This window comes from Pogona vitticeps, chromosome 2 (assembly GCF_051106095.1).
Source record: "Pogona vitticeps strain Pit_001003342236 chromosome 2, PviZW2.1, whole genome shotgun sequence".
NCBI lineage: Eukaryota > Metazoa > Chordata > Lepidosauria > Squamata > Agamidae > Pogona > Pogona vitticeps.
In genome coordinates this window covers 231,229,065-231,255,689 of record NC_135784.1, presented here as the reverse complement: position 1 = coordinate 231,255,689, position 26,625 = coordinate 231,229,065, and the positions used below count along the sequence as shown (strand labels likewise).

Below are 26,625 nucleotides of genomic sequence, written 5' to 3'. Positions count from 1 at the left end.
AAATATTCAGTGAGTAGCTCAGCTTATTTTGTTTTTTTGAAACTGGGCCAGCATGATAAATGTATGCCATAGTTCTTACAAAGCTCTCTTAATACTTTTTTTAAAAAAAATTAAGTGCTGCTTTAATCTTAATGAATAAGTCTTGTAAAACTAATAATGTGCAGTGTAATTTAATGTCATTCCACTATGTGTAAAGCTTCTTTTCTTCTCAGTGCTAATAAAGAATTGCATATGCTATTGTCCTGAAATTATGAGCACAGTGGATTATGTCAAATGGATCTCTTTTATCATCTGACAAAACAGTCTTCCTATAGATAGAAAGCTCTTCCGTCTCCTTGTGTCATCAGTCCTGCCGCATAGCACCCTTTCCAAAAACCCTGCAGCTATTTAATGTTACATTTATAGTTGTGTTCAGTTGGTTCAAGGGAATGCCTTTCTGTAAGATGATCTTTATCTTTGGTTCCATTCAGAATTCGCTTTCTGCATGGGTGAAGACAAATGACTGCACTGTGGAGATTAATTAAACGTATTTTGGGCAGGGTTAGATGAAATCCCTGAAGCACTTGTAAATGGCAGTTACCAGCAAAAAGGCTTTCTTTTTTGGCCCTGTCACATGATTGGATGACTTACCGTAGTTGCCTCTAATATTTTCCCCTGAAAATAAGAATGGTCTTTTTCATCTGTTCCAAGGATTAGGCAGTGAGCCTGGTTCAAGTTTTGATGCATGTATTTTAGGTGAAAGTGTCTCTTTGTTAATTGCAGTTCCATGTGTAGGGTATTACCAGAGGTAATTTAAAGAAACAAAAACCTACTAGTCCTTTATTTTTAATTTTATATGAGAGCCATTTGGCTGTTTCTTCATTGTAAAGTGTATATTTCAATTTTTAGCAAAACCAAGATAATGTTTCTTTGAAATTCAGGAACGTGCCATTAATTTGGTACTGTTGGTATATATATATATATGCTTCTTATATGTACTTCTTTTGATTTGGTTTACAAATGTTGTTTGGAGACTTGCTACCTCAGATTTATATGCCCACCCTTATTAAGGTGACTGGATTAATGCAGTTTTAACACTGGCTTCCTGGTAACCATGGTTAACCTGTCAGGAACCAGGTGTCTGCCCTTCCTCCCTACACCTCTTTTCTGTCTAGAACAACTGCACCCTCTTCTCCCAGCAGGCTTGGGAACTAAGTGGGGCACTTCATCCCCAAATCCCCTCACTCTGTCACAAGCTTTGAAGACTGTTAAGCAGTTTGTTAGCTGGATCTTAACCATAGCTAAGGAGGAGAAATGCTTTCCAGATCATGAGTTAGTACTTAACTGCAGCTAAGGTTGTTGCTGATCAACTACTGTGAGGTAGGAAGCACCTCTTCCTGAGTTTGTACAGCACTTTATTAACTGTATGATGACTGAATTTGCATTTACCTCAGCCTGCTTTGTTACAATGTAGTGCTAAAAATATTTAAATGGGTTTCAACATTTGTTAACTAAATACCTAGTTGATAAGGCTCTCTAAGGCCCAAACCTAGAAAGCTTGGATTTTTTCACTGTTATTTTCAGAATATTCCAGAATATTCCCATATTCACACCACATATGTCCTCATTTTTAACACTTTGTAGACATTGTTTTTAATCCCTTATGATTTTCAGCTACAGTACAGTGGTGCCTCGCTTAGCGATTGCCTTGTTTAACGATGTATTCGCTTAGTGATGAAGTTTTTGGAGTGATCTTGCGCTCCGTTTAGCGATGTTTCCTATGGGGAAATTTCGCATAGCGATGTTCGGGACCATGCTTCGCATAGCGATGACAGTTTAGGTCCCCCTGTTTCGTTTAGCGATGTCCGTTTTCGCTATTTTAAGTGTGTCTCAAAATGTTCAAAAACTGTTTAGAATGCTTGGAATCGTTAGTGCACCTTGTAAAACCTTTGCAAATTTAATTTGGCTTTGTTCTGAGTCTTCGTTAATTTTTGGTGAATTTTTTTCTCCCTCATTGGAATGCATTGAATTGTAGGTTTCTACAGTTCAGTGCATTCCAATGGGGGAGAAAAAAATTCACCAAAAATTAACGAAGACTCAGAACAAAGCCAAATTAAGTTTGCAAAGGTTTTACAAGGTGCACTAACGACTCCAAGCATTTTAAACAGTTTTTGAACATTTTAAGACACTTTAAAAATAGCGAAAACGGACCTGTCAAAACCATTGCAATGCATTGAAACCTATTCAATGCATTCCAATGGGGGAACCGCGTTTCGCTTAGCAATGTTTCCTATGGCGATTTTTGCTTAAGGACGGTAATCTGTTCCCATTGGAACGGATTATCCGGTTTTCAGTGCATTCCTATGGGAAATGGTGTTTCACTTAGCGATGTTTTCCCATAGCGATTTTTTTTGGGAACCAATTAACATCATTAAGCGAGGCACCACTGTATTCTGTCTTTAAGATCCCACAGACCTATAGAGTTTGTGTTGTCAGTCAGGGATGCCCAGTGGGAATGTTTCCCAGACTTGTTACCTTCAGTGGTCCAGATACAGGGATGTTCTCTACTCTGTCTACTAGGATGAAACAGCTGTCTTGTTGGCAGGTAGATTCCCATTTTCTCCTAGATAGTTTTCCGTTGCAGAAGCAAGAATGTAATGAAACAAGACATGTGTTTTGAGCAAATGAAGTATCTTAGTTATAGAGGAAGTTTAAAATATTCAGTAGGACTCCTGTATCCATGGGATTGGTACCTGCGTTTTCAGTTATCTGCAGTTTACCACAGTCCTATATACAAAAGATAAGGGGGCAGGCCTTGTGGCCTTTGTCTCACATCCTTGTGACCTTTATCCTGCTTCATTGAATGTTGTATATAGGTTTTGCTACTATCCATGGTTTCAGGCATTCATTCATGCTAAAACATTGAGTGGATCCATCACAAATATGATGATCCTGCTGTAGTACAATAAAAACTGTAATAAGAAAAGATCTATTAGTCATAAATCCAAGACTTTGAAACTTGATAGGTGTTCTAATAGGGCTCTCAACCCATCTACCACTAGGCTTTTTGGGCTTCAATATATATAAAATCATATCAGTTATAAAGTGATTGTATATTTGAAGCTTGAAGTACCGTACCATTCTCAGGTTCCAAATTTCCTTAATAGGTTTACAGACCATGCAGTTTTGAAGCTGAGGGAAGTGATTTGAGGAACAGAGTTAAAGGGCTGTTCCCTCTTCTCTGCTATGGGACAATAACCCTCGCTCAGTGCATGGGAATGGGTTGAGCCCTACCTTGCAAGGCTTCATTCTCAACAGGCGCCATATGGCCTCCTGAGAGGCCCTGGCACATTTGAAAGGAGCCACAGACTGAGAAATACAGTATGAGATGTTTCTGCAAAATATCTCTCCATGTTGCATTCTTGTTTGAAAGAAGGCTCTGGGACCTGAAAGAACTCTTAAAAGGGTCATGGCAAAAAAAAAAAAAAAGAGAGTTGAGAATGGCTGCTTTAGAAGCACAGTGACAAGGGATGTGACTGAGGTGGCAACAGGCGCCACACCTCCACTTGTTTCGGACAGGTGTAGCATCTCCAACTGAGGAATTTTGCTTATACAGTGGTGCCTCGCTTAACGATTGCCTCGTTTAGCGATGAATTCGCATAACAATGTTTTTTAGAAAATAATATGCATCGCATAACAATGTTTCCTATGGGCGATTTTCGCTTAGCGAAGTTTGGGACCATGCTTCGCATAACGAATGCGATTTTAGGTCCCCTGCTTCACTTAACGATGTTTTTTTTTCAATTAAAAAGTGTCTTAGAAGGGTCAAAAACGGTTCTAAATGCTTGGATTCGTTAGAGGACCCCCTAAGTCATGTGCAAACCTGATTTGGCTTTGATCTGACTTTTCGTTAATTTTTTGTGCATTTTTTTTTTGGCCCATAGGAACCAATGGACCTGTCAAAATCTGACAGCTCCATGCTTTCCTATGGGGGAGAAAACAATTTACAAAAAATTAACGAAAGTTCAGATCAAAGCCAAATCAGGTTTGCACACAACTTAGGGGGTCCTCTAACGAACCCAAGAATTTAGAACAATTGCTGAGTCTTCATTAATTTTTTGTGAATTTTTTCTTCCCCCATAGGAAATAATGGAGCTGTCAGATTTTGACAGCTGTCAAAAGTTGGGGGGAAAAATTCACCATAAATTAATGAAAAGTCAGATCAAAGCCAAATTAACTTTTGCATCCGTTTTAGAGGGTGCAGAAGCTAATCCAAGCATTTATCTGGTCGAATAAGACCAGATAGGCGGGATAGAAATAAAATAAATAAATAAATAAAAATAAATAAATAAATAAAATTTAAAACCATTTTTGACCCTTGTATGACACATTTAAAATTGCAAAAATTGACTTCGCAAAGCCATTACAATGTATTGAGTCAGCTTCAATACATTCCAATGGAGGATACATTGTTTCACTTAGCGATGTTTCCTATGGGTTTTTTCGCTTAACGACGGCAATCCGTTCCAATTGGAACGGATTAACCGGTTTCCAATGCATTCCTATGGGAAATGGTGTTTCGCATAGCGATGGTTTCACATAGCAATGTTTTTTTTGGAACCAATTAACATCGCTATGCGAGGCACCACTGTATTTGAACATGTCAAATTAGGTGCTGTTGTTCTGCCACAAAACTGGGTGCTTTTGTTAGTGAGTAAAAAGGTCTGAATTATTGACAAAAGCTGATGGCATAGGGAATTCCAGATTAATGTTCTAATTCTTTTTCTTTTTAAGAAAAGCTTCACAAAAATGAAAAACAATGCCTGCCTTGCTCAAGATATTTGAATCAAGCATTAGACAATTTAAGTCTATTTAACATTTTATCCTGTGGAGGATCTGGCATGGGGTACAGCACAGCTTTGTATAATGTGCTAATAACCAAAAGTTAATAGATGTGTTGACTATTCCATGATACGTAGTAGAGAGGAAAAGTTCTTGAAAAAGGACTTGACAGAATCTTGTTTAAAGTTTTCAGATATCTACATTGGAGAGTCATGTTTTATCAACTGGTCGATATATGCCATTCTTAACTCTGTTTAGTTAATTACTTCTGTCTTTGGATCTGCGGAGCAGCTTTTATTTTCTTCATGAAATCAGAAGTAAAGAAGTCACCAAATATGTTAATTATCACATTCACTAAGCAGTCTAATTATATATATAGAGAAAAATAATAACTATTTTATTTTCTTGTGTCATATACCTGTTTTACGAAACAGGCTATAGCTGCATTATTTTATGAACAAATATCTTTTCTGCTAGTTATCATAAGCTTTTCCTTTGAACCTGAATCAATATCAGTTGCCATTAATGGGATTCTTTCTTGCCAGCATCCTTCCAGATTTACTGTTCAATCTGTGTGAAAAAAAACCCTGTCTGACCTAATTCTGCTGCAGTTTTCTGTACTCTTGAGGATACTAAATGAAACTCTTGTAGCTATTTAGTGTTATATATCCTTTGTTGTTCCAGAAAGTTTAGAATTCTTTATTTACTTTCTGTATCATGCTGAAGTTGGGAGGAATTACCTAGAGAAAAACAATGTACTATATCCAAGTGTAATTTAATATATGCACTACTGCCCCCCAAAAAGCATGTAACCCATCCCTAAATATAATTATTAATAACATTTATACATTTGCTGTATACTCCTGCTGTTGCTGATGTGTTGAGTAAGAATTTACATGCATATTCAGCAGAATGAAGTGGTAAAACCAATCTAAGACTGTTCTACATTAGCTTGCCAGTAGGGGTTGCTTGCTTAAATTTTTCACTGAGGGCATGTTGAGGGAGGTAACGTAGTCTGAATACTTCTGCATGACATGCCAGTTTTCTCTCTGTGTTACAGTTTTATAGATGAGTAAATATTTTAAATATTCACCAAGCCATGAAACTTAGAAGTAACACATGCAGTTGACATGTGTTCAGCAACCTCTTTTACCTGTAGCCTGAAGTGATACAATTCAAGAAAAACTGTATATATGAACTAGCCCTCAGGTATTTTCTGTATTATACACTGGAATTCCCATTCTCTCCCACCCACCCCACACATCTGATTCTGTTGGCAGTAGCTGCTTTTTCTGACTGAAGAAAGGGCTGTTAGGAAAAGATGTTTAACTACACATTGCTTTTCACATAGAAGGAATAATTTCAGCACATGAGGGCTGTTACAGGTAAGCAGTTCCCCAAATGCCTGCTCAGTAAAGCTAAGGCAGTTATCTGTCTTAGAGTACAGCTTTTGTAGCCTTTCAGACTACTTTCAGAAATGCCTTTGGCCAGTAAAGATGGCAAGGTAAAGCCATCTTTTACCAATTATGGTAAAGAAACTAGAGAAAAGAGCTTTCTTTTTTGAAATGAAAAAGGCATGCATCTCCCCTTCCCTCCCGACCCCAATAATAAGAAGTAGAGTGTAGAAAAATACTCCAAAAAGGTATGTTGGCTCTAATTCTGAGCAAAATACCACATACTGTTTTATCTGAAAAAACAAGCTGTGGCCCGTGTAGCTGTAGCATCCTGGATGCATGCTCTCTTGTACAACCCTTTCCAAAACAAAATCCCACCTTGCTCTTTGCTTAATCATAGTTAAGGGTAAGACTTTCAATTAGGTTCTAAAACCATAGATTAAAATGGTGTTTAAATCATGGGTTGAACTTTAGTTGTAGCTAAGGTTGATATTGATGAACTGCTTTACAGGCTTCACATTCAATCGCTAAGGAGGCAAGGAAGGACAGGAATTACAAATAGGAAGCATGTTTTTTTCAGGCTGTGCTGATGATAGTTAACTAAAGTTAGAAGGATGCTAACTGTAATGTTATGGGTTAGCATGGTGATACAAATTCAGGAGCAGGTGATACTTTATTAGACCATTTTAAAAAATCAAACTATCTGTGAGCTTTCACGAGTCAAAGTCCACTTCCTCAGGCATGCACTGGTGTCTTGTGAACAATGCAGAAAAATTATATGAATGGGAATGCCAAAAATTCATGGCAGATGGCTGCGTTAGGCTTGGTTCCTACAGGTTAGTTAGAAAAAAACACAGGCTGCACTGGATATGTGGTTTTCAAACTACATCTCAGGTAGCTGTTGATTGGATATCACACCCCAGCTTCAAAAAGCAGTAGCAGGTAATATACATATGCCTTCCCACATATAACCTTAAAAAAACCTTTGTATTTCTCTTTGACCAGGGGCAGTACAAAAAACACAGAGTCCTTCATCAGGGAATTGGGGTTAAAATTTAGTTTATTCACTAGACAGAGCCAATTGGAGTCAAAATAATATTACCTAGTGGCAGGAAGTAGCTGTTTCCTTTAGTTTGCAGTCCTTAGCTGAAGCCCACATTGTCATCTTGGTGATTCAGGGAGGTGACTATTTTTGATATCTTCCTCGTTCCAAAACAGAGAAAGAGAGCTGTGTCATCCTTACAGAATACAAATGCAAGAGCAAGTGATGCCTTTATTATAACACTAAAAGATCAAACAATCTGCAACCTTTTGTGGCTTAAAGTCCCATCAGGGATGCACCTGTCTCTTGTGGATAATGCAGAAAAATTATATACAGCGGTGCCCCGCTTGACGACAATAATCCTTTCCAGGAAAATCGCTGTTAAGCGAAATGTCGTCAAGTGAAAAGAAACCCATTGGAATGCATTGAAAACTGGTTAATGCATTCCAGTGGGGGAAATACCTCATCATCCAGCGAAGATCCTCCATAGGGGAAGCCATTTTCGATCGCTGTCTTCTGAAAATAGGTCCGGAAAACAGCAGGGAGCCATTTTGCGAACCGCCGATCAGCTGTTTTTAATCGTCATGTTGTGAACAATTGGTTCGCGAAACAGGGACCTAATCATTGTAAAGTGAAAAAACGCCATAGGAAACATCGTCTTGCGATCGCTATAGCGATCGCAAAAAACATTGTCGTCAGGCGATGTCATCGTCAAGCAGGGCACCATTGTAAAATTATAAGATGGTATAGTGTGTCAAATGTTAGAAGGAACAAAATAGAAAAACACTTTAAGTATTATAACTAGTTGCTCTTATGTACAAATTCTTTTTCCCTGAAAGCTGCATAGCAGAAATAGTGGCACAGTGTTTTGGTTGTCATTCATACGGAGCCTCTGGATTGTCTAGATTCTTTGCTGGCACATCTCTGGTCTGTTAATAATAATCTAAACTATCAATACATGTAATCAGTTGAGGAGAAAGTAAGATACATTGTATCTTACGTGCCATCAAGTTGATTCTAACTTGTGGTGACTTCAGTAGAGTTTTCAAGATGTGTAAGATGTTCAAGGAGTGTTTTACTCTTGCCACACACCCCAGTGACTTTCCATGGCCAAGCAGGGGTTCAGATCTTCTCCTGGGTCCTAATCCAATACACTATCCATTAAACCACACTGGCTTTAAACAGAGAATACTGGTTTAATACATTGGCTGTTTCAAATATCTCTGAAAATGACATGGAATTAAGATTTTCCAATAGTAGAGTTTCTAATGAAGAGTTTAACTAAGCATTTGACACCCAGTGATGCTCTTCCACATATGCAGCCGGCCAAAGCTGATCTACCAAGGCAAGTAGTGCAAAGCCCCCCTGAGCAGTCCACCCCCAGTCAACACACAGTTGTCTGCTTTCATGCTTGTAACCAATACACGGGACAGCATTGTCTGTCAATTTATACACTAGCCAGTCTGCTAGCCTTGCAGTTACAGAACTCTGCAGGCAGGTTCCCATCTACAAAGGTGCACAGACACATACTGTTTTTCCCCTTACAGGTGCAATAAATTATTCTTAGGCAGAGCCTTGCCCTGCGAGGAAGTGTTGGGGAGGGAGGAAGTCAAGACTGACAAGTGTTAGAAGTCATATTCCCCCTCCCCAGGAAAGAATTAAAAAATATATGGAACCCCACTGAAATAATTGTACAGTAATGCAGTGCCATAACAAGGGAGGAGAAAGGGAACAAAATCAGCCAACAAAATTTGTTGGCTGCATTGACTGTTTACATCAGCTAAAGATTTGATTGGCTGCTCTGCCCTACTAGACCCATTGCCATTGACCAACAATCTTGCAGTGACCTCTGCTGTCACAGCTGGGAGAAGTAGTGGTAGCAGTTTGCATACAGAATTTGCAAGTTCTTGATCATCTGCCCACTCTCCATAAATATTTTCCTCCATTTTGTGCCAACCTCAGAAGGATCTGCTACAATTGCTCCAACCAGCTCTGATGGCAGAATTGTTGTGCCTTGTGACATCTCAGTTCCTAGATGCTCTGGGCTTTTGCAGGGGCTGGGCTCTAAACCTAGAATGTGAAGTGGAGTGATGGGTGCCTTTTGACTCAAGATGTATAGGTAACGGCAGAATTCAGTTAGCTTTTTAGAAGTGTTAAATGCTTCAGCCATTTCTCTGGTGCCAGACTGCCACAGCTCTTAACATTTTGCTTAGTTTATAGCTTTTCCTACCAGCGCTGCCAAATACTCTATTAACATTAATTCTTACTTTTTGTACCATGATAAAAGATATGCAGTGAATAGCATACTTTGGGATTAATTTATTGGTGTTTGAGTGGAGCACAATTATGGGCATTGATGTGTTCTTTCTGGCTTTCTGGGGAGAGGGGAAAAGTCTGGTTTGTATAACTGGCTGAAATACCATCCCATTTCTTTGAAATGAAAACAGAATGATTAGAAATAAAGTCTTGTTATTATTTTTTGAAATCTCTCTAATGCCAAGCCCTAGGTATGCTCTTCATATCTACAACAGCATGAGGAAATTCTTTGCCTTCCAGGATTTTTAGAAAATATTCCCCATTTATTTATTTATTTAACTTCAGATTCAATCGCCATGTAAGTTGTGGTTCAAAGTATACAGTATTGAGATAGTTTGGTAATATTTTAATGATTTGTATATTCAAGTTACTATGGATGTAAATAATGACATTTTTTCCTGCATCAAGTATGTCCAATGTCCATGCTCAAGAATAATTTAGCCCAATCTGTGGTTTTTTCTGAAAAGACAATCCCGCCAAATTCAGTGGCACTTATTTTCAAATAGTTGTGCTTTTGAGCCTAGAGAGGTTGAGAGACTATCAGATAATAGAAATGGAGTTGACAAATTAATCTGATTTTCTTTCTTAATTCCCTGTCTTGTGTCATTACTTATTTAGGCTCCAGGCTCGAATTGCTCACAGAATTCAGGAATTAGAAAATTTACCTGGCTCTTTGCCTCCTGATCTGCGAACTAAAGCCACAGTGGAGCTGAAGGCTCTTAGGCTACTGAATTTCCAGCGTCAGGTAAATGCATTCTACTGAAAAAGGGATATTTATTTTTAGTTATAAGTTGAGTTCTGTTTAGTGAGGCCTGGAACAGGTCAGTCATTAGCCCACAAAGGAATAGCCAGGAGAGTTGTGGTTTCTCACTCTAGGCCATAGAGTGAACCTTCCTCATCGTCTGCATGGAGTAGAGTGTGAATGGATTCTGTACCTTTGGCAGAAGGGGCAGCAGAGAACAAGAGCAAGCAGATGGAGAGAAAAAGGGAGGTGGGCAATAGTCCACAGCTAAATTGCCAGTTTGTGGTCCTGGACTGGTGCCATCTTAGTGTTCAACCCATGCTTGTGCTTCAGCTCCCTTTATCGTGGGAGGAGGGAGTCCAGTCTGTATTCCCTCCTTCCCCGTTGGCAGTTGCAGTGGAATTCTGTATGGGGAAGAAGAGTTTGTTCCACTGCATGGATCTGGGCTGTAGTCCTCCTAGGCAGGAGTCTTCATTAGTGTTTTGATAGCAGTAGTAATGTTTCAAGCAGCGTACTTTGCCTTTCCTCTTCTGTCCATGGGACTCTGGTTATGGCTGCTGGGTATGAATGCTGCACCATATGTGTGGAATTTTTAAAGAAACACAGTTCAGATACAGTGGTGCCTTGCATAACGATGTTAATTGGTTCAAAAAAACACATCGCTATGGGGAAACATCGTTATGCGAAACACGTTTTCCCATAGAGATGCATTGAAAACTGGTTAATCCATTCCAATAGGAACGGATTGCCATCTTTAAGCGAAAAAACCCATTGGAAACATCGTTATGCGATACAATGTTTCCTCCATTGAAATGCATTGCAGCCTTTCCAATGCATTTCAATGGTTTAGCGAAGTCAATTTTTGCAAATTTAAGTGTGTCAAAAAAGGGTTAAAACGGTTTTAAATGCTTGGAATAGTTTCAGCACCTTCTAAAACGGGTGCAAACTTAATTTGGCTTTGATCTGACTTTTCATTAATTTTTGGTGAATTTTTTTTGACAGCTCCATTGTTTCCTATGGGGGAGACAAAAATTCACCAAAAATTAACGAAGACTCAGATCAAAGCCAAATTAAGTTTGCCCCCGTTTTAGAAGGTACTGAAACTATTCCAAGCATTTAGAACAGTTGCTGACTTTTCGTTAATTTTTGGCGCATTTTTTCCTCCCCCATAGGAAATAATGGACCTGTCAACTTTTGACAGCTGTCAAAATTTGGTTTCCATGATTTCCTATGGGGGAGAAAAAAATTCACCAAAAATTAACGAAAAGTCCGATCAAAGCCAAATTAAGTTTGCACCCATTTTAGAAGGTGCTCTAACGAATACAAGCATTTACAACCGTTTTGACCCTTTTAAGGCACTCTTAAAATTGAAAAAAGAAACATCGCTAAGTGAAGCAGGGGACCTAAAATCGCATTCGCTATGCGAAGCATGGTCCCAAACTTCGCTAAGCGAAAATCGCCCATAGGAAACATCGTTAAACAATGCATATTATTTTTTTTAAAAAACCATCATTAAGTGGAAACATCGCTAAACGAGGCAATCGTTAAGCGAGGCACCACTGTATATTATTTGTATCTGGCAGAAGGGGTGGGGAAATGGGGGGCTTTATAGCAAACATTCTCCCTTCTCTTGCTTGCTGATGAGGGGTACTTTGTGCTAGTGCCTCCCCATAGAAATGAAATGGGGTCACTGATGGTGGTTGAAGTCTGGAATCCTGAAGTGAAATGATGTTTTTTTTTCCTAGACAGAAATGTTTGCAGTATGCTCGCGTTTCTGTGAGCCTGTTTAGTATACTGTACTTTGTAGGAGAAATGCCTTTTCCCCCTCATTTCCCACTAACAAAATCCTTCCTTACGAGTGGTAGGTATGTTACCTGAGTCCAGAGAGCAGATGGAGATGCAACCTAGCGTCTTCATATGACAGTCATTTTAGGCTGTGATGAAAATCTGTTTGCATATAACGGGAGAGTGAAACCCTGTTCATGTGTTATTGAAGAATGGACCTTGCTTTGACAGCACTCGACATGTGCCTATCAGAACAGATGCATAAAGTTGGAGGCAAGGCTGGAGGCTTATGCATCTTCCTTTATAATAAGGCTCTTCACATGAGTGAAACATGAATAGGTCTTGAGTCTTTATTAAAGCAGAAAGCACACACAACATTTTATTTTCTTAGTGTCTTACGTGTATCTAAAGGATTAGTGTTATACCCATAGGGCACAGATAGTTCCCCCCCCCATCCTCATTCTTTGCCCATTTATGTAAATCTTTATAAGACTCAGGAGTTACAGATCAGAATTTTAAAAAAAGCATGGGTTTTTCTTCTCCCTTCTCACTGCAGTCTCTCTTGCCTTTTGAAAAGGCTTTCCCTAAGGAAGACTCTGGAACACCTGTTAATGTTGTTTGAGGGAGTGCAGTCAAGAAAAGTGTATTGTTAACTCCACTGCAAGTGCACAGAAGTTTCTTCTTTTTTTTACCACAGCTTTTCATATTTTGCCATGGATGTCTGTGTTTGGTGATCTCCTCATCCTTTTAATTCTTTTCGTAGCACATTATATATTTTCTTTTGTTTACTGTTTTAAAAAAAACTTTTAAAGTAAGTTAGTCTGAGAAAGAATTACTTTCCTGTGTTTAAAATACTCAGTGAATAGTGATTGATAAAGTATTTGAACTTGGGTCTTCAATTTCCAAATTCAACATACTGTCTTCTGTACAGTATTGACAGCCTACTAGATACTGGCTTTTCTTTCTAAAACTCCTTTCATTTGCCTTTCTTTTTCCAAAACAGCATGCCAGCATCAAAACAGAACCGCAGCATAACAAACAAAAGAGCAAATGTACAATATACCTACAAAATCTATGAAACCAAACAATAAATAATTTTGGATTACTGCTATCATGTACATACATTCCTCTATTGAATAAATAAGCTAAATTCAGTGTTAGAAATTTAGCAGTGTTTAGAAATCTGGTCATGTTTAGCTGAAATTCTATGAACACCTAGAATAAAATGTCTTCGAAACCACTCTGTGAAAATCTGTTTTCTTTATTAAAGTCTTGTGACTTGTTTTTAAAGTTTTCCTCTTCCGGTTCACAGTTAAGGCAAGAGGTGGTGGCCTGCATGCGTCGGGACACAACTTTGGAGACTGCTCTGAACTCCAAGGCCTACAAGCGCAGCAAGCGCCAGACTTTAAGGGAAGCCCGAATGACGGAAAAACTTGAGAAACAACAGAAGATAGAACAGGAGAGAAAACGCAGACAGAAGCACCAGGTATATTAAATTTCAGTATAAACTGATTTGTTTGTCTACTACATTTAGTCTTTTGTTTTCTTCTTTATATGTGCTTATTGTGCCGTGTATGTTAAGTCTGTAAATTGGTAATTGATGCCTGGTTTCTTGCACCATGGTCAGGGAAGCCAGAAGGAAAAGGATGTTCATTCATGCTTTGATAGTAGTTTGACTATCCGTTTCTAAGTTTCTTTGCTTTTGACTTCAGCAGTAAGGGCCAGGATAGTTGGCTTTCAGTTTTAGTCCCTGTGAACATACTTTCCCCTCTTTGTATCACTTTCAGTTTATTTTCATTTGAACCCCAACTGTTTTCCATTGAGAAATTTAAGGCCCTCTTGAGGGGTGTGGAGAGAGTGAGCTTATTTTCACCATCAGATCTCATAAACATAGTAAGACAAAGGTAAGTGCCACTGTGGACTAGCGTTTGTTGCATCTGAATGGCAGAGATAACTGATGTGTATTTCTTAAAGAACAAGAAGGTAAACATGCTTGCATACAAAGGGAAAACAAACTTGTGAGGGTCCGTTATTCTTCGCCTCCCCCTTCCCAAATAAAGCCTCAGACGCATTTGAACAAAACAACTTGTCTTCTTTATTTAACTGGGGTAACGGAATAGAAACGTCAATTAGGTTGGGGATAAACTTCTCCTGTTGAAGTAACGGTTCATACAGGGGCCCCCAATCTTCGTCAAAAGGGTTACTGGACTTCGATGCCCATGGACCGGCCTGAACCTGGGAGGGTTCTTTGGGATCGAAGTCATCTTGCTCCATCGTCAATAATGGGGTCGTCTCCTCGAGCCCTGCATATCCCCAGGGTGAGTTTGCTGTTGCCCCGAAGGGTTCCCAGGGTCCGGGCGATATCCCAGCCTCCTCAGCTCCTCCAGATGCCATCGGGTCTTTTCCTCTCTCTCCCTCTCTACCCGTTTCTTCTCTTCGGCTAGCTTTCTCCTCCACTCACGGGTCTCTCTTTCTCCCCAGTAAGAGGGACGGACCCGAGCCTCATTCCTCCTTCTCTCCTCAGCTTCTTGCTTGGTCATACACACCTGTTCCCACTTGCCCGACCAAGGATCCTGGATTGAGACCCATTCCCATCCGCCTTCTTTCCCCGCCTGTCTCTCACTGACTTCCCCCACAGCTCCCTCTTCTGGATCTTTCTTCCCCCTCCCTGCCCAGACTAGAGGAGTCTGGGTCGCTATGCTTAACCCCTTCATGCCCTTTTCTAAATCAAAGGTATCCACTGCCTGGTGCAGCATCCGTGGTGGAAAAGGCTTGGGTGCGGTCTGGGTGCCCACGGAGGCTCTAGGGCGAGACGGCACTCCTAACATCACCTCACGACCCGGGGAACGGGTGTCACACATCCCCCCCTCCAAGAGTGCCGTCCGCTCTTCCTCGCTGCGCGCCCACGGACCCTGCCGAGAAAAATAGTCGACATTAGTATGCTCTTTGCCTTTTCTATATCTTACTTGAAAAGAGAACGGTTGTAGAGCTAAATACCACCGAGTTAAGCGTGGGTTGGTCTCTTTCATTCGTTCCAACCACTGTAAAGGGGCATGATCGGTGACCAGGTCAAAGGGAGCTCCTAGCAAATAGTATTTAAGACTATGTGTGGCCCACTTGATGGCTAAAGCTTCCCTCTCAATAACAGCATATCTTTGTTCTCGGGGTGACAGCTTACGACTCAAATACAACACCGGGTATTCTACCCCGTCTTTAACCTGCGACAAGACTGCCCCTATACCCCGATCTGATGCATCAGTAAAAAGGGTGAAGGGTATATCAAAATCGGGTGCAAACCTAACTGGTAACTCACAGATGATTTCTTTTAACGTCTCGAATGCTTTCTTTTGGGAAGGACCCCATATTACTTTTACCGGGGCTTTTTTCCTGGTTAAATCAGTTAGTGGAGCAGCTATAGAAGCAAAGTTAGGCACAAACTGGCGGTAATAACCTACTAAACCTAAAAATTGCTGGACTTCCTTCTTTGTTCTGGGTTGGTACCACTTAGATATTTTTGTCACTTTCTCTTCCTGGGGTTGGATTTCTCCTTGTCCGACTTTGTAACCCAGGTAATCTACTTTGGGCAGCCCAATTTTGCACTTCTTAGGATTAACCGTCAAACCTGCTTCGTGTAGCCTTTCCAGCACCCTCCTAAGGTGGGCTAAGTGTTCCTCCCAGGAGCTGCTAAAAATTATAATGTCGTCAATATATGCGGCTGCACAATCTTGTAAGGGTTCTAACACCCGGTCCATTAATCGTTGGAACGTAGCAGCTGCCCCATGGAGCCCAAACGGCATCTTCTTGAACTGGAATAAACCCTTAGGGGTACAGAAAGCAGTTTTCTCCTTATCTTGGGGTCTCAAGGGGATCTGTCAATATCCCTTTGTTAAATCGATCGAACTGAGATATTTGGCCCCTCCTAGCTTATCTAACAAGTCCCCTACTTTGGGCATAGGGTAAGCATCGAACCGGGATATGGCATTCACCTTTCTGAAGTCAATACAGAACCTAAGCGACCCATCAGGTTTTGGAACCATTACAGGGAAGCTTCTCCACGGCCCATTGGATGGTTCTATAACCCCCAGTTTGAGCATCTCATCAACTTCTTGTTTAATTACCCCAGTTATGTGTCTGGGCCAAGACCTTCCACTAACCCTTACAACATTGCCAGGGGGTGTTTCTATAGGGTGTTCCACCAACTGGGTACACCCAGGTACTGGGGAGAATACTTGGGGAAAGTCTTCCTTCAACTGCCCTGCTTGTAGTTTTTGTTCCTCTGACAAGAGGTCTCCTATCACTATATCTCCTCCGGAGGTCAAGTCTTCCCTTTCGGGGCCCAACTCGTCATCAACCTCAGTCCCAAACAACACTTCTCTGTCTATCCACTCTTTTAACAAATTTACGTGGAACACTTGGGTTTTCTTTTTCCTATCAGGGGTCTCTATTTCATAGTCCACTTCATTTAATTTCCTTAGTACTTTGTAAGGCCCGTGCCACTTAGCCAAGAACTTGGAAGTCTCTGTGGGTAAGAGCACTAGTACCTTTTGTTGAGGTTCGAATTTCCTAGGACGAACCTTTTTATTATAGTAACCCCTTTGTTTAGTCTGCGTTTGTCCTAGGTTCTCTTTAGCCATCTCCCACGCCAATTGTAAGCTATTCCTCATCTCGACTATCTGTTGGAGTGCCCCCTGGGAACGATCTTCCCCTTCTTCCCATTTCTCTCGTATTAAATCTAGTATCCCCCTGGGTCTTCGACCATATAACAACTCAAAGGGGGAGAAACCCGTGGAAGCTTGGGGGGCCTCCCTAACTGCAAACATTAACGGGGCGAGGAAGGTATGCCACATCTTGGGTTTTTCCATTGATAATTTCCTGAGCATACCCTTCAAAGTCCGGTTAAATCTTTCGACTAGCCCATTGGCTTGAGGATGATATACCGAGGTTCGTAAAGGCTTAACCCCCAATAGGTCCCACATCTGCTTGAAGGTCAGGCTCATAAAATTAGAGCCCTGATCCGTTAAGACCTCTTTTGGAAAACCCACCCGGGAGAACATTTCTAACAATTCTTTGGCTAAGAGTTTGGCTGTAGTGGATCTCAGGGCCACTGCCTCCGGGTACCGAGTGGCATAATCAATGACAACCAGGATGTACTGATGCCCCCCTGCTGATTTGGTTAGCGGACCTACAATATCCAAAGCGATTCTGTCAAATGGCCTATCTACCAGAGGCTCTGCCCCTGGTCCCGACTTGGGTTGAGTTATCTGGCACTTGGCACAGGACCTACAGAACTCTTCTACGTCGTGGGCCATCCTGGGCCACCAGAACCGCTGTTTCACTCTATCCAGAGTCTTTTGGGTGGCTAGGTGTCCTGCCACCGGTAAGTCATGAGCCCAATGCATTACCCAGAACTGCAGGCCCTCTGGGATTACCAGTTGGGATTCTTCATCGTTGCCAGCCTTGGTTACACGATACAGCAAACCTCCCCTCAATTCAAAGCCTTGCCCCCCTTCTGGGGTAGTCCCTTCAGTCATCGCTTGCTGCAAACAGCTGTTAAGTCCCGCATCATCTTGTTGGAGGCATCGTATCTGGTCTCTAGACAAATTCATCACTTCTAACTCCCTGGCCTCCGTTTCTTCCTGGGCCCAGCCTATTTCCCCGGGCTCCTTAGCCAAATTGCTCAGTCCAGGCCAGTCTCTCCCTAGTAACATTTCCCGGGTCATACCGGGCACTATTCCCACTTCCATGTCCCTTTTTAGGCCATCTACCTCGACCTCTGCCATGGTAGTCGCATATTCTTTCACATCCCCATGGATACACCGGATTACAGTGATCTCAGGTAAAAGTTCTCCCTCTAGCTCTTTTACCAGCGTTTTGCTGCATCCTGTGTCCACTAAAGCCTTCTTAGGATGTCCATTTACTCTCGCTTCTACTACCCAACCCGGGTGATTCTCCTCACCCACCTTGGTCATCCCGGTGCAAGCCTCTGCCCACGCACACTCAGTCACTGGGCAATATTTCCGGATATGGCCGAACTGGCCGCAGCCGAAGCAAGCGGTCATCTTCTCCTTCCCTAGGTTCCAGGTCGCCGCTTGTTTGGAGGCCGACGGGTCGTTTGTTACCGTTGGTCTTGGTACCCTCGTTCCGACTGGGTTTGCGTATTCAATGCGGTCGGGTCTGTTCTTTTTGGTCCCCGTCGGCGCTGCTCCGCGAAAATCCGCCTGTTTGTTAGCGTCCGCCATTTTCTCTCTCAGTTTGGCTCCTTCTCCTTGTGGCGCACTTCTAATTTGCCACGTGTCCTCCGCTTCTAAGTAGTCTTCCAGCAACGTCACAGCGCCCTCTAGGCTGGAAGGTTTGTTCTTGATGACCCAGTTCCTAGCTCCGCTGTTGAGCGTTGATATTAACTGTTCCATAATCACGATTTCTAAGACCTGCTCCGCTGTCTTCCCCTTGGGTTGTATCCATCTCGTGGCGTTTACCCTCAACTTCTGCGCTAGTGTCCTGGGGTGTAACCCGGGCTTCAACTTTAGTCCCCGAAATTTCCTCCGGTATGCCTCCTCGTTTAAGTTGAGGGTATTCAAAATGGCCGTCCTTACCACGTCGTAATCTCCCGCGTCTTCTGGGTCTAGGGTATCTACTATTTCTTGAGGTAACCCAGTGAGGTATGGGGTCAGTATGAGTGCCCACTGGTCCTTTGGCCAATGCGCGGAGATGGCGATCCTCTCAAACGTGTGTAAGAACGCTGCCGGGTCATCCTGGGGACCCATTTTCTGTAACTTAACCGGGGGCCGTGTTGCTATGGGTTGTTTCAGCCCTATGTTCTCTGAAGGCTGATTTCCCTGAGGTGATTTTAACTGTTCGATTATCATCCGCTGCTGATCCGCTAGTTGTTTCAACAAGACCTCCTGCCCTTCTGTTATACGTTGCATCCATTTTTCTGCGTCTGTGGGTTGCGGGGGAGGCCCCACGTTCTGGGCGCCAGTATGTGAGGGTCCGTTATTCTTCGCCTCCCCCTTCCCAAATAAAGCCTCAGACGCATTTGAACAAAACAACTTGTCTTCTTTATTTAACTGGGGTAACGGAATAGAAACGTCAATTAGGTTGGGGATAAACTTCTCCTGTTGAAGTAATGGTTCATACAGGGGCCCCCAATCTTCGTCAAAAGGGTTACTGGACTTCGATGCCCATGGACCGGCCTGAACCTGGGAGGGTTCTTCGGGATCGAAGTCATCTTGCTCCATCGTCAATAATGGGGTCGTCTCCTCGAGCCCTGCATATCCCCAGGGTGAGTTTGCTGTTGCCCCGAGGGGTTCCCAGGGTCCGGGCGATATCCCAGCCTCCTCAGCTCCTCCAGATGCCATCGGGTCTTTTCCTCTCTCTCCCTCTCTACCCGTTTCTTCTCTTCGGCTAGCTTTCTCCTCCACTCACGGGTCTCTCTTTCTCCCCAGTAAGAGGGACGGACCCGAGCCTCATTCCTCCTTCTCTCCTCAGCTTCTTGCTTGGTCATACACACCTGTTCCCACTTGCCCGACCAAGGATCCTGGATTGAGACCCATTCCCATCCGCCTTCTTTCCCCGCCTGTCTCTCACTGACTTCCCCCACAGCTCCCTCTTCTGGATCTTTCTTCCCCCTCCCTGCCCAGACTAGAGGAGTCTGGGTCGCTATGCTTAACCCCTTCATGCCCTTTTCTAAATCAAAGGTATCCACTGCCTGGTGCAGCATCCGTGGTGGAAAAGGCTTGGGTGCGGTCTGGGTGCCCACGGAGGCTCTAGGGCGAGACGGCACTCCTAACATCACCTCACGACCCGGGGAACGGGTGTCACAAAACTCTACAGTTTATTGCACTTTATTACAACCCAGCGAAATGCCACAAAAATATGCAAGCTTTTGAATTCTCCAGAATGCTTTATCAAGACAGTATGGCACCAGAGGAGAAACTAACAATACAAAACCTCATCTGAATGTTGCACCCATGAGATCTGCAGTTATTTTCAGTAGCAAGAGGGAGATTTTTTTACTTAATGAATCAGTGATTGGGAGAGGGATCAAATTCCATCTGTCTTTGATACCAGGGTAAAGAAGCAGTTGCAGATCTCCATTTCTGGGAAAAAACAAAAACATATTCTGGCCGCAACTTGAAGGATCAGTCTGTTCCCAGTCTTGGGTGCCGTTCACTGAAATATGGTTCTATCCATAGGTTGGCACAGTGAGCGCCTGGTAGTTTGGTGTTAAGATTGTTGTGTAGTGCCCATTCCCAGTCCAATACTGAGATTTCCTCTTTCCTTTTAAAGATTTGTTACATTTGTGTTGGAGTTTGTGATCACTCTCCTGAAGTGTTAAAAGTTCAGGAAGGTAAAGTGTAAGTTTAGCTAGACCAGAGACCACTTTTGTCAGGTATATTGAAAAGAGTAGCTGAGTCAAATGTAACAAAGTGAGTACAGTATTCAGCAAGCAGCTTTTGGTGGTGATTTGCTACTTTCAGTAGTGACCTGATTTCCTGATATGTGGAGGAAACAATTGCTAGTAAGCCCAGTGGCTTTTAGATCGTTTTGAGTTTTAATGCCTATCAACCCTTTTGAAGTTTTTGCTAGGTAGTTAATTTTATCTTATAATGTTTGATTTTTGTCGTTACATGTCGTAAACTGCCCAGAGTGGCCTTTAGCCAAATTGGTGGTATAAAGATTAAACCATCAAACAAATCCTAACCAAGCTGTCTGGTGCTGAGATATTATGAGAGTAGTTGTTTATCGGCTTATGGCTGTGCTTTGTACTCACTCATGTTGATAAAATCAGTAAAACTGACCAAATCCTAAGTATTGTCAAGATCCTGAACTCAGTGATTTGTGAGATCCCTCCCCCATGTTAATACTTATTTTCTTTTATAGGAATATCTCAACAGCATTTTGCAACATGCTAAAGATTTTAAAGAATACCATCGGTCAGTGGCTGGGAAAATTCAGAAACTTTCCAAAGCGGTGGCTACTTGGCATGCTAACACTGAGCGTGAACAGAAGAAAGAGACAGAAAGGATTGAAAAAGAGCGAATGAGAAGACTGATGGTAAGGACAGCTTTTGATCATTGGTAGGCTGGCATTTCGGAAGAGACAAGTCAGTTTCCGTATTTTGACAGTGTGAGGCGAGAGAAGCTTAAAAGGAAGAATCTTCACTATGAGATAGCCTATTATTTTTAATTTGCCTGAAATAGTAAAAATGAATTAACAACTGCAGTCAGGAATAAGCTCAGGCTTTCGGGGCAAGATATTTCATGGAAAAGACTTCTCAGTGCATTATTGTCCTTTTTGTTTTATTTTCTTCTGGTGTTGGTCCACTGCATATTTTCTAGCTGTAGATTGCAAGGGGGCACATGATGTGTGTTCTGTCATGGTCAGGTTGTGCCGCCTTGGTACATATAACTACCACAACCTCCCCCCCCCAAAAAAAATCCAGGTTAATGACTGCCACAAACAGGACAGTTGCTTGAATCACTTCTTGAGTCAGCCTAGTTACATTTTTGTGATCAAATTGAATGTCCCATTAATATTAAATGCTAAAGGATTATAGTATATCAAATCGTTTTGTTTTGTTTTGTTTGCTGCCTTTCTCCTCATAGGCTACTCAAGGCGGATCACAACTAAAGTTATAAAACAAACAACAGTTTTAAAAATACTATATAAATATCATATTACAAATTATTAAACACATACTATAATAACCAAGTTTAAAAACAATTTAAAAACATTTAAAAATCTGTAAGTTAGTTAACAAGCATTCCTGAGTCACTTACTGTTTAAAAGTCTCCCTGAAGAGAATAAGCAGTATATATGGCATTGCATTTATTTGGACAAGTAAATAGGTCTTCTTGGGTATACAGTGGTGCCTCGCTTAACGATGTTAATCAATGCAGCAAAAATCGCCGCTAACCGAAAACATCGCTAAGCGATTTTTTAAAAGCCCATAGAAATGCATTGAAACCCCTTCAATGCGTTCCTGTGGGCAAAAAACTTACCTTTAAGCGAAAATCCTCCATACGGTGGCCATTTTTGTTGCCCGGTATGCGAGGAATCCGTCCCAAAACACAGCAGGCAGCCATGTTTTTTACCCAGTGGCCATTTTGGAACCGCCAATCAGCTTTTGGGAAAACATCGCTATGCGAAAATCGGTAAGCGAAACAGCTTACCCATCATCACAAAGCGATTTCCCATTTAAAACATCGCAATGCGATCGCTTTTGCTATCGCAAAAACCAGATCACTATGCAATTTCATCATTAACCGGGGCACTCGTTAAGCGAGGCACCACTGTAATTCTGAAATTTTGGGTCACTTGTCACTTTATTTTATTACTTGCTCTTGTGGCTTTATACCTGTCTCTAAATGCAAAAATATTTTCATCATGTCTGACAAAAATACCCAGGCTAGGAACAACATCAAGAATAGACAGAATAAGAACAATAACAACATAGGTGTAGAAGGAGCAAATAAAGTTCCACTACATGTCAAGAGTGAATAGGCCCAGAAAAACATTTTTCCCCTTTGAATCCAGAAAGACATCAAAGTAAGCTTCAGGTAAGCCATGCTAGCACATTCCTCTTCCTATGGGATTGCCTAGACAAGTAACACGAGTGGTCCCATCCATAGAGAGGCCTGCAGCTGTTTCTAAGTTCACAGTTGCTCTTTGCCCAGCCCAAACCACAGTGAGGTTCTTCTTTGATCCTTATGGTGAAAATAAGGCACCAGTTTGCAGGTACAAACCTTTCTTGTGTTTTATATCCATCTTAAAGTGGTGATAAAGATGTTAATTGAATCTTTTGAGCATGATTAATTATGCTACTTTCACTTTACCTTGTGGTTCCAACATTTTTAATTGTCCTGCCCCCTTTTATAGATTGACCCCATTACTCATAATTTCTGAGTGACAACAGCTGCTCTTTCGTATCTTCATTCATTTCAAGGATTTATAATTTTTTAGTAGAAAGCTTTTACCAGCACAGTCATTTCTTTTGAACACTTGTTATTATGCATAACATAGAAACCATATCATTCTCCTAACCTTTCAGCAATATTTTAAACCATGGTACCTCTTAACACTTTTCAATTATTTACCATGTCAGTCATATTTTGAGAATGATTAACATGTCAAAGACAAGCAGCAGAATCTCCGCAAAAGTAAGCATTCTGGAATCTTCTTGATTCTGATAGGAAACATCAAAGTGTGTTCCCTTCCATTAGAATCAATAGGATATAAAAGTGCTTCAAATTTGGTGGGATTGTATTCATAGTTTCCAGCATATCATTGAAACGTAAACACTACAGAGCTTAAGTGACCGAAGTGCCTCAAGTTACTGGACTGCAGAGTAATACTTTGGAGTATTCCTGTGACATTACACAATATAGCATTCAAGAAGTAAAATCCTATTTAGCCGTTATGCTCGTGTAACTTAACATTAGGCAAGCAGTAGCTCTGATCACGCCCAGGCTGAAGTCCTGTTCACAAAGCACTTACATAGTCACATGATGGGAACTGCAGGATAGACTGGCAATCGAATTGTGCAGTCCTACTTTTCTGGATGTTATGCCTGGCAAACCTACTTTATTTTATTTGAAGACAAACAGAATTCTGGCCAGTATGTGTAACTCCTGTTTATTCTTTTGCATTTTGACATCAGTCCATCTTGACTTTTAAGACATTACCTTAATCTTACTATGAACTTGCCCGGATTTTCTGTTTGCCCTGATGAAGCATTCAGTAGTTGAATGTCCCCACTGCCAAGGAAGAGCAGGGACCACATCGTCAAGATCTTTCATTTTTGTACAAATCATTTTTAACTCCTCACTTGCATTTCATTCCCTCCAGATCACAGCTTGCCTGCCTCTCTCTTTTCAAGCTGTTGGTTCATCATTTACTTGAATTTGTTCCTCTCTCCTTTCTGTGCTCAGTTTCTTCATTATATTTTTAAAGGAGTCATTTTCATCCTTCCGCCTTTGGCGTTCTGTCTTGGTGTAGTGCACTTCTCTCCTGTGTTGCTTTGTTTGTTTGTTTGTTTAATTTATATACCTCCCATCTGGCAGCCAAGGCCACTCTGGGTGGTTTGCAACAAAAACCAACAGACTAACAAAATAGCAAATAGCGACATTAATACATAGGGTTGAAAATCAAAAATCATAAAGTGAAGTGAGGATAAAATTATAATACAATAAATATAAAAGCATAGAAGAAAATAAAAACATGAAGCATGGCAATATGATAGAAGTTATATTATTGGACACTATTGTATCAGAGAGTAGTTTATTCAGGGAAGGCCTGTCCAAATAGCCAGGTTTTTAGTAACTTTTTCAATGTGCCTAGTGAAGGGGCCAGGTGGACTTTGGGCAGAAGAGAGTTCCAGAATTGTGGTGTTACCACCAAGAAGGCCCAGTTTCTAGTGGTTGTTTTCTGGGCCTCTCTCAGGGTCAGAACTCTCAGATCATCTGTGACAATCTTATAGGACAGGCAGACCTAACTGAAAGGAGGCGCTAGACCAAATATCGAGGTCCCAAACCGTTTAGGGCCTTATAGGTTAGTGCCATCACCTTGAAACTGGTACAGAAGTGAACTGGTAGCCAGTGTAAGGCAGCCAGGGTTTTGGATTTTTCCTCACTGTCTGTGGCTTCAGTGGGAAAGCGGTCCACAAAAGCTATAACTGAGAATAAGATGACTGAGAGATGTATCAGAACAGTGCAAAGCCAAGGAATAGAGAAATCTCCTTGCTCCTTGTCTCTACCCATGCTTCCAGTGTCTAGAAGACAAGAGCATATCACATAGTTCCCAGTACACTAATTTAGCAACACTGTTAAAGCCACAGATAGAATGGAGGTAATGGTTTATTCAGAGCTTGAAAATAATTTGTGAACTTTTATTCATTAACCGTATTTCTTTTAAAATATTACAGTGATTTAAAAAGTTATTATTTTAATATGATGACAACGATATTAATGTTTTGAGTAAGTAGGTAACATTCCATGTTATTTTCATTTGTCACTTTTTTATTTGCTAAGTAAAGTTGGGAGTCAATTTTAGTCATTTTAATTGATTCTTGTTAGTAATGCATAAGTAACCCTCAAATGTATTTTTTTATTTTTTTACTAAATGTTAGTGGATTAATTTTGGAGTCACTGTTAATATTAACATTTAATACATTAGAGTTAATGCCTGTGTTTTCAAGCTGTCATTTTATTTTGGGTATTGTAACCCTTTTAATCTTGGCTAATTGCAGCTTTGATTATCAGTATGCAACAAGCATGACGTAAATGACAAATCGATAGAGCTGATTTCTTATACCCAAATTTGGAATGACACTAGACCTGTAGAAGTGGTTGAAGCCTCTTCATCCCACCGCCTTTAACCCAATTTATTATTCACTCCATAGTAATCATTGGGATTTATGAGGGACCATATAGTAACTGATATTACAATGCATTTTTCCTTACAATACTAGGCTGAGGATGAAGAAGGATACCGTAAACTGATCGACCAGAAGAAAGACAGGCGTTTGGCATACCTGTTGCAGCAAACAGATGAATATGTGGCTAACCTGACTAATCTGGTGTGGGAGCACAAGCAAGCACAAGCTGCCAAAGAAAAGAAGAAAAGGAGGAGAAGAAAGAAGGCAAGTGTATATATAATTCATCTGTCACTGAGAGACTTTTTAAATACTTTCCTTCATTTCTTTCATTTCTTCCACAGAAAAAGTGGCACTCTTCATGAAAGTGTGTCTTGGTTCTTAAAAAACACCCTTTATCATATAATATGCAAGGTTATGAGAAGTTCATTTTTAACACAGCTAGATCTCCACTGAGTGGTTCTTTACCTTGTTTAAAGCTCTTTAATCTTTTAGCTCTGCATCTCTTATTTATTGTATAGGTTTGAATTTTGTGCCACATTGTTGCAGACATTTATTTTTAAAGAAAACTAAAGGATGGAATACTGTAAGATTTAAGCCAAAAACAAAATAAGTTACTATATTTCATTTCATCTCATTTTTATCCCACCCAGCTAATGGCAGAGCAAACAAGTCATAATAACACAATATAAACAACTCCAGTACCACTCACATAGTCAGTAAACATGAAACATAACAATAGCAACAAAATAACTGTTAAAACAGAGTTCAGTTCTTGCCACTCACTTTCCTTCATTCTAGCTGGTGGATTAGTTGTGGTGGCCGACGTTCCAGGATTTGGTATGGCTCCTCTAATGGCTGTTCATATGACTGGGTCCTCTTTGGGAGGGAGACACGATAGAAATAATAAATTGAAAAATGAAAATAAAGCACATGGTATTTTGGATGGTGGCTCCTCAGTCGTCAGTAAAAGGGGGCAATGAGGAAATGTGTATACTGTATTCATGTGTCCATTGCAGGTACTTACCATATGAGGTAAAAATAGTAAATAATTTCCCCATCTGTTGTCATTTTATTGCCTTGAATGCATAGAAGAAGATGAATCTGAAAGGGTGAGTCTTTCCTGTCCTTGCGGGATCTCCATGTGAGT

General features: G+C 41.1%; 1 protein-coding gene across 5 annotated transcripts in view; it reads left to right on the top strand.

Moving 5' to 3' along the window:
- SMARCA2 (SWI/SNF related BAF chromatin remodeling complex subunit ATPase 2) overlaps window positions 1-26,625 on the top strand; it is a 152,066-nt gene that overhangs the window by 39,349 nt on the left and 86,092 nt on the right. For all 5 annotated transcript variants that reach the window (XM_020801559.3, XM_078385052.1, XM_078385051.1 and 2 more), the window contains 4 exons: window positions 10,192-10,318; window positions 13,413-13,586; window positions 20,984-21,157; window positions 25,572-25,742. In XM_020801559.3, the coding sequence (XP_020657218.3) occupies window positions 10,192-10,318; window positions 13,413-13,586; window positions 20,984-21,157; window positions 25,572-25,742 (646 nt within the window). The remainder of the gene's footprint in view (window positions 1-10,191; window positions 10,319-13,412; window positions 13,587-20,983; window positions 21,158-25,571; window positions 25,743-26,625) is intronic.